The 8,698-nt window shown below is 41.8% G+C and overlaps 1 protein-coding gene across 1 annotated transcript in view; it reads right to left on the bottom strand.

Annotated features, from left to right (window-relative positions):
• Nucleotides 1–7,773: 7,773 nt before the first annotated feature.
• Nucleotides 7,774–8,698, bottom strand: part of LOC123984064 (macrophage mannose receptor 1-like) — an 18,920-nt gene continuing 17,995 nt past the window's right edge. Inside the window, exon 13 of the mRNA XM_046070725.1 lies at nt 7,774–8,693. Coding sequence (XP_045926681.1) covers nt 7,774–8,693 — 920 coding nt within the window. The remainder of the gene's footprint in view (nt 8,694–8,698) is intronic.

Genomic DNA, 8,698 nt, shown 5'->3' with positions numbered 1-8,698 from the left:
ATTAGTGAAAAGCCCCCAAAAGGACTTTCTGCCAGAACAAGCTGATTTATCAATGTGCAAACATCCTGCCAGAAATGTTTTGCATAAGTACAGTGCCAAAACAAAAGTAATGTAATGCTTGGTGGGGTCATTTTAAATGATAGTTCCTTAACCTTGTTTAGTAATTATTGATTGGGCAACTTCCAGAGTTTTTCTGCAGCACAGATCATTCACAAATGGTTCCACTAAAAACTGACATATGGTTTAGATACTGTGTATGTTGTTGGAACAAGGGTGCAGTCTCGTTTATGGTTTTTCAAATTTGCTTTACATCCTGACACCTCGTCCCCTCTCCTAATAAGAAACGGCGTCAGTTTGTTCAGAAAATTAATACACACTGGAAAGGCTGCAAAGCAAGAGACTTACTTTGAATGAGATTCTTACACAAGCCAGCAAGGGTCGCCAAGTTTATTAAGCCCCTCCCCATCTAGACAGCCATTGGTTGATATCTCCGCAGCGTCATCAGGCTGCGTTCAGGTCCATCGGAAATACGAGAGATTGTGTCTTATGTGGTTTTTCCACACACAAACACTAAATTAACTTTGACTTTATTATTATCCAAAAGGAACTTTATTTTGCAAACAGACATTAAAAACACAGGTGACATTAATCTACTGATGATAACAGCAACAAGCAATAGTCAAAGATATAAAAGTATGTAAAAAGTAAATAGATGTAAACATAACTAATATAAAAGACTGAGGTAAACTCAAACATCAGTTTGCCCAAGTAACCATAAGCGAACCACTTTTTAATGGAATTTAAATAATTGAACAACTACGGGGGGCTTTTCATATTATTATGTTTTTTCTCATCTGTTTTTAGTTTCAAAGCATGAACAAAAGAAGCTACGTCAAAGTCAGCTGCCACTATAATCAGAGCATAACATCATAACTAAGACTCAGTCAGTAAATTTAAAGGAGGAGACAGAACAGCAGAAAACAAACAGACGAAATAAAGGGGTGAATACCACAACGTACAATCCCACTGTGGAGCTTATTGATATTCTTCTCGGTTTAAGCACTTCAAGGGCACCAAAAGCGAAATGTAGGCTACAACTCAGGTATAGTACCAAAACAAAATGCACCTAAACATGGTCAGACTGTTGAGGGGTCCCAGAGGCCTCCTTGTATCTAGCTCAAGGCCTCTTTGACATTTGAAAAGGAGGTGCAAGGCATCCTCAACCTCTAAGTCACCCAGGACAAGAAACACTATTTAAACATCTATAACTTTATCTGAGGAAGTTGTTTGATTGAATCAAAAAGCTTCAGCTGCGTCACTGAATGGACTTTGTGGTTAGATTGTGTTGTGTAAAACCTTTTGGCCATCAGATGGCTTCAAACCTCTTCAAAGTTTCTTCTCATATTCAGTCTGTACAAACAAATCAGGGAGATTCCCCGAAGCACATGAACTTGTTCACACAGCCAACAGGAAACCCAGTTTACTAACCAGCTGCTCTGTTATGTGTTTACACCAGTACATTTGATCAGAGACCATTCAAATATTTACAAAAACATTTTTATGAACACTCTGGGTAATATACACCAAACAGCCATAACATTATGACCACTGACAGGTGAAGTGAACGTTGTGTCCTCATAGTTGATGTGTTAGAAGCAGGTAAAATGGTTGAGCGTAAGGATTTGAGCATCTCCAGAACAGTCTACACATATCAAAAATGGTCCAAGGAAGGAAAACTGGTGAACCGGAAACAGGGTCATGGGCGGTCAAGGCTCATTGATGCACATGGGGAGCAAAGGCTGGACCGTGTGGTCCGGTTCAACAGACGAGCTACTGGAGGTCAAATTACTGAAAAAGTTTATGCTGGTTCTTGTAGAAAGGTGTCAGAACACACAGAGCATCACAGTTTGTTGCGTATGGGGCTGCTTAGCCACAGATTAGCCCATGCTGACTCCTGTCCACTGCTGAAAGTGCATATAAAATGCACAACAATGAGTTCAAGGTGTTGAATTGGCTTCCAAGTTCTCCTGATGATAATGCAATCTAGGATCTGTGGGATGTTAGACAAACAAGTCCGATCCATGGAGGCCCCACCTCACAACTTAGGACTTAAAGGATCTGCTAATAATGTCTTGGTGCCAGATACCACAGCACTCCTTCAGAGGTCTAGTGGAGTCCATGCCTCTACCGGTCAGGGCTGTTTTGGCGGCAAATTGAGGACCTACACAATATTAGGCAGGTGGTCATAATGTTACGTCTGATCGGTGTACATTTAATCTTTACCACCTGTTGATTTGCCTTCAGATCAACCCGAGATGTTCACAGAGGAAGGGGTCGGCCTCACAGAGGAACTCAATCATCTCTGAACTAGCAGCTTCACCTTTCTTCCTCACTGTGTCGATAACAAAACGAGCTTTGTCTCTTCTGTTCTGCATCTCGTCCGCTGACTCCCTCTCAGCTTCAGCTATCACCGTTTTCTCAAACAGTTTGTCCAGCAGACTTGTGAGAACCGGTCCTGATATCCCATCGATTAAGTTGCTCCGTATGTCCAACAGCCTCTTATCTGAAGAGAGATTAAGAGAGCTCGGCCCTGGTGATGCATCTGCAAAATGATCCTCTTTGAAAGAAAGACGGTGAAGCTGGTCAATGTCGCCACAGTTCAAATTAGACTGAGGATCAGGGCAATAATTCAGGGCTTGGTTACGAGAAGAGGCAGAATTATCTCTGCGAATCCTGGACAGAGCCCTCCTGATGCTTCTGGCTGCTCTGCTGAAACATGACGCTTCTCTTTCTGATCTTTCACGTTCAGAAGCTGAATTCATTTGGCTGCGTTCAATAGAGTCACAGTCAGAGTCAGAGGAGGTGAGGCAGCAGCAGCAGACGCCAGGAGACGACCTCCTGTGTGACTTTTTGGACATGTTGGTGACTCACCTCTGTGTTTCCTCCGTGGTTTCTATCTCATTTTGACTTCCTCCAAACCAGCTGAACTTCAAATGACCTGGGATTTTTTTTGTTTTATATTTATCTCTGAGAGTTTTTACTGTGTTCGAACACTCCTCTATTTGGTTGTGTCTCCTGCTCCCATACCCTGAAATAACATTTCAAAAATGTAAAACTACCACAAACTTTCATTCAAAACATTACACTTCTGTACGTCTGTATACACATATAACCACAAATGTAGACCTGGTTTAGCAGACAGTATGTTGCTGGTAAAAGAAAGTAAGACAGAAAGTAAAAGATAGACGACTAACCCATCTATGAGCTTTAAGAAACTACTGGAATAAAACTGCAACTTATAAGAAAAACAGAAATCAGATAGAGACTTTTATCTTATCTTCCTCTGTAATAAACACTGGTTGAATGTAACCATGTACTTTCTCTATAGTACTGCAATTGAGCACAAAGGTACTTTAAATAAATGTTTCCACCTTGTGGTACTTTCTACTTCACTACATTTTGTACTTTTTTATTTATAATATTTATTTGACAACTTCAGTGACTAGTTACTTTGCAAATTTAGATTATTAATGCAAAGTAAAAATCAACATTCAAACAATTTCTAAACTATAACAAACTATAATCCAATAATCGGTAAAAACATGGTAACAGTCTTTTAAACAGGCGGTTTTATGCTAATTTTCAGGTTCAAAATCTACCAGAACAGGTTTAAATGGTTTAATTTACAAAAACACCATATTTTTTGTCATACTGCACGTTGCTGCAGTTCCTCTTTTCACCCTGTGTTGAAGGCTTCGTTTTAGCTATGGAGTGATACATCTTGTCTCCAAATGATCTTTGTTGGGAGTTGCACATTAGAGACCTGCGCGGTACTGTTTTCTTGATCCTGCTCCCGCTGATTTTGTGACCATACTGCCCATTCCCGCAACATTGTGTATCCACTCCCACCCGCACCCGCAAACATTGTGACATGGAGAGTAAAAAAAGAAAGGACACAAATGTTTGGGCTGCGCTAAACGCCTGTGTGATGGAAACCAGCCAGGCTGTGCAGTGAGTAAACCTCACTCCTGACACCTTACGAGACATCCTGGCGACTGACAATAGTGGCCATGAGGTTTAGCTCCCTCGTCAGCGTATCTGCCTCCCGTACCCGAAGTCGGCAGTTTGATTCAGTCCCATGAATTATGTTCTCGTGAGCAGTCGTATGTGCTCTTTTTATTGTTCTTTTCAACTTTGTTTGTTGTTATCAGCACTACTGCGAGATCCGCAGTATATCTTTTAACCGCCCGCTCCTGCCCGCAGCAGAGTTAAAACCGCCCGCTCCTGCGATTGCACATTCGCAGTTACTAGTTAAGAACTACTAGCCAATCAGAAGCAGAGAAGGGCGGGTCAGTGAGAAGCCACAGCTTCGGTTCAGCTGTACATGTTGCCGACCAGCTTGGCAACATGGACTGGAGAGTTTCAGAGTGGTGAGTTATTAATCTGTAACAAAAGTATCTTTCATCCATAAAGTTTTAACTGAGCTCTGTCTCTACATCACAGGAACAACTTTATGTCCACTGACTGCCTGGAGGGTAGCTGGTGTTTGGAAGGGAGAGGAGAGCTGTGTGCTGCAGCTCGCTGTTTCTGAGGGCGTGTCGGAGTAGCCGCTTGGCGAGCTTTACATGAGGCGCATTTAACCCTGTGACATCACAGGAATGAAAGGGAAGCTGTTTTCAGGAAGTCCAGAGCAGAGTTTTGTGTGGGAGGTGGAAACTCCCTTTGGGGTGGACTTTGGGCTTTTTCACTTTGCAAACTTATTACATGCACAAAAAGATACATAACTCAATAAAGGAGAGGGAAAAAGACAAAAAGCATAATATGACCTCTTTAAAATCTATCCTACAACAGCTTCAGCACGTAACTCTCCCTCAATACCACAGAGAGCGTTATGACTGACTCAAACAGAACTGGGGGGTTTTTGTGATCACTGGTTTCCAAAGAAACACTTTTGCTTCTTGTGCTGCTGTCACGGCTGAAATCATGACAAGACTTTACTGCACACATATTCAAATGACTTTTACCTGACTTTCGATAATTTAATAGTGGTAAAAAGAAATGACATAGATGGACTAAATTATGTCCACAACAACAAAAATCTACTCCAATCGGGGGATCTGTATTCTGATATCAAAGTAGTATCTTGCATTACCTGATAATAACGAGGTAATTTAAGTTCACATTTGCACAATAATAGAGGCTACTATCAGCGTAACACCTTCAAAATCACATGTACATTTTTGGAAGTCAAATTGGTAATTAGGTCTACCACCTTATGATGTTGAAATTCATCCTCTCATATGTTCCAAACATTTCCTTTTGATTGAAGGTAATACTGTAAATTATAGGTTTAATGCTGTGACTTGTAACCTGCAGACACATGTTGTAGTAACTGTGTAATAACCCTGAATCTGCAGCAAATACTAAACTTCCTGTCTTTATTTAATTTCATGGTTACATCCTCTATTGCACAACATAGTGACAAGTTAAAGTACAAATACTGTGCGACTAGTCAAAGTCATGTATAAAAGTTTACCTTTGGTGTTTTTCCATTACCAGTACAAGCTCAACTCGCCTCGACTCGACTCTCCTCTGCTCGACTCTCCTCTGCTCGACTCGGTTTGGCGTTACTCCGTTTTCCATTGGAGATAGTACCCAGAGATTGTACCTCTCAGTGTAGCTAGTCGTCATAGCGACATCACAAACAACTGTCGCAACATAATGTTCAATGCGACACACACACACCAGCGACCCACATACAGCTGTCTCAAAGGGAGTTCCCATCTCCCACAGAAAACTCTGCTCTGAACTGCCTGAAAACAGCTCGTTTGTAGTCCCCCCGCTTCCCTTTCATCCCTGTGACGTCACAGGGATGAAAGGTTAAACGCACCTCATGTAACGCTCGCCAAGCGGCTACTCCGACACGCCCTCATAAACAGTGAGCTGTAGCACACAGCTCTCCTCTCCCTTCCAAACACCAGCTACCCTCCAGGCAGTCAGTGGACATAAAGTTGTTACTGTGATGTAGAGACAGAGCTCAGTTAAAACTTTATGGATGAAAGATCCTTTTGTTACAGATTAATAACTCACCGCTCTGAAACTCTCGCTCCAGTCCATGTTGCCAAGCTGGTCGGCAACATGTCCAGCTGAACCGAAGCTGTTTACGGGCTTCTCGCTGACCCGCCCTTCTCTGCTTCTGATTGGCTAGTAGTCCTTAACTAGGAACTGCACATGTGCAACTCCCAACAAAGATCATTTAGAAACAGGATGTATCACTCCATAGCTAAAACGAAGCCTTCAACACAGGGTGAAAAGAGGAGCTGCAATGTGCAGTATGACAAAAAATATGGTGTTTAAAAAAAAAAAAATTAAACCATGTAAACCTGTTCTGGTACAACCCTTAAATAGGATTTTGAACCTGAAAATGAACATAATACCACCTCTCCCGCCGCCACTTGCGGAACTACTCAACTCCGAAATCTTTCAAGCACATTTTTGTTCTGCAATCACTTTTCGTAAAACTGTCAATATTCGAAATCTACACAGTTGATTTCTCACCTCAAAACTTCTCAGAAGTGGATTTAGTGATGAAATAACATGTGAAAATTGTAAAATCAAATGTAAGTTCCTTTGGATAAAAGCGTCTGCCAAATGAGTAAATGAAAATGTAGATTTTAACTAACACTTCCTCGTGTGATATGAATAAACCAAACTCAGACAAATTAACTTCCTATAATCTTCTTTTCTACCAAACTCACAAACACACGTCTAATTGTAAGTTTTTTATATATTAGTAAGCTGCACAGGAGGAGTTCAGTTCTCAAACATTGAAAGAAAAAAAAAAGTTGTTGGTTGATCAGCTTGTGGTTTCAAATTTCTGCGTCTGTTTCCTCCTCCTTCTTTTTTTTCCAACATGTTCACAACAACAAAGTTTCACAGGCTGAATTTTAACAAGAGAGTTATTATGTCTGACTAATAAAAAACAACAAAGCCTGCAGTCAATCTGTGTTATGGTACACACATCACTATGATATTGGTGTTATATCCTGATGAGGACCAGTAGCTTCTCTGTAACATTTGTACTTTCTCTGTGACAGTTTGTAAATTGCAAATGAGTCCTTGTTCCTTGCTGTTAGGGCGACCTCTACTGCAACTAATTTACAATAGAGCAGTGATTCCCAACCTGGAGGTCTGGACCCCTGCAAGGTCATAAGATGATGAACAGGACTAGATTAAGTAGAACTAGACTAGATGAAAAACTTAAGTATAAATATTGTTTCTTAAGAGTTAAACTTTCACTCTTGAACATTTGTAATGCCACATTTTATCATCAGCCATCATGATTGTTAATGGTATTCTTGAACAACACTGGATGTTTTTAGGCTGATACTGACATCAACATTTGAGAGATTAGAACGTCTAATGTTGGCTTAATTACTTAGACAACACACACACACACACACATATATATATATATATATATATATATGTCACCTATCTGCCAGCAGATGGCTCTAAACACCCCAAAGATTCTTCTCATGTTCAGTCTGTACAAACAAATCAGGGAGATTCCCCGAAAGCACATGAACTTGTTCACACAGCCAACAGGAAACCCAATTTACTAACCAGCTGCTCTGTTATGTGTTTACGCCAGTACATTTGATCAGAGACCATTCAAATATTTACAAAAACATTTTTATGAACACTCTGGGTAATATACACCAAACAGCCATAACATTATGACCACAAACTTTACCACCTGTTGATTTGCCTTCAGATCAACCCGAGATGTTCACAGAGGAAGGGGTCGGCCTCACAGAGGAACTCAATCATCTCTGAACTAGCAGCTTCACCTTTCTTCCTCACTGAGTCGATAACAAAACGAGCTTTGTCTCTTCTGTTCTGCATCTCGTCCGCTGACTCCCTCTCAGCTTCAGCTATCACCGTTTTCTCAAACAGTTTGTCCAGCAGACTTGTGAGAACCGGTCCTGATATCCCCTCGATGAAGCTGCTCCGTATGTCCAACAGCCTCTTATCTGAAGAGAGATTCAGAGCGCTCGGCCCACAGGACCTTTTTACTCCAGTGAGGCAAACTCGTCTTTCCCAGACACTGTGGGAGCTGTTGGTGTCTCTCAGAAACAGCTTCACGTGTTTCCTCATTGTTTCTAAAATCACCTGGAATGATGGGAAGTAGTTGTCGTAGTTGTCGCAGTCAAACTCTGCTTCTGTTGGTTGAACTAGAACTGAGTCCTCTGCAGGACAAGTGGACAGTGTGTATTCCTGCTTTGGCTGCAGTTTACAGTGTGGGGACGTCTCTATGTAGCTCTCATCTCCAACTAATTTCTTCCTGGTGCGCAGCACATCCCGGAGCACCACGTTCCTCGGTAGCAGCAACACGTTGAGGAGGGATTCAGCGTCGGGATCAGCCGGGGGCCTGTAGAACAGCAGAACCAGCGCTCGGACCGGGTCAGCCGGCGAGTCTTCATCCTTGACATTACCGAAACCAGAAAACCCTGTGATGTTTATAACAACGTGAGTTTCTGTGATCTTCTGAGGGCCGATAAACTCGATGCCCTCGTCGTTCACATGAGCGACTGACAAGAACTCACCTCCACCTGTGGAGCGGATCTCACAGTGTGGGAGATGAAGCCGACACACAGACTGCTGCAGACATTTGATGTCAAACAGGGGTCCTGCA

The sequence above is a fragment of the Micropterus dolomieu genome, linkage group LG01 (assembly GCF_021292245.1).
Source record: "Micropterus dolomieu isolate WLL.071019.BEF.003 ecotype Adirondacks linkage group LG01, ASM2129224v1, whole genome shotgun sequence".
Classification (NCBI taxonomy): Eukaryota; Metazoa; Chordata; class Actinopteri; order Centrarchiformes; family Centrarchidae; genus Micropterus; species Micropterus dolomieu.
This window is presented reverse-complemented; position numbering and strand designations above follow the sequence as displayed.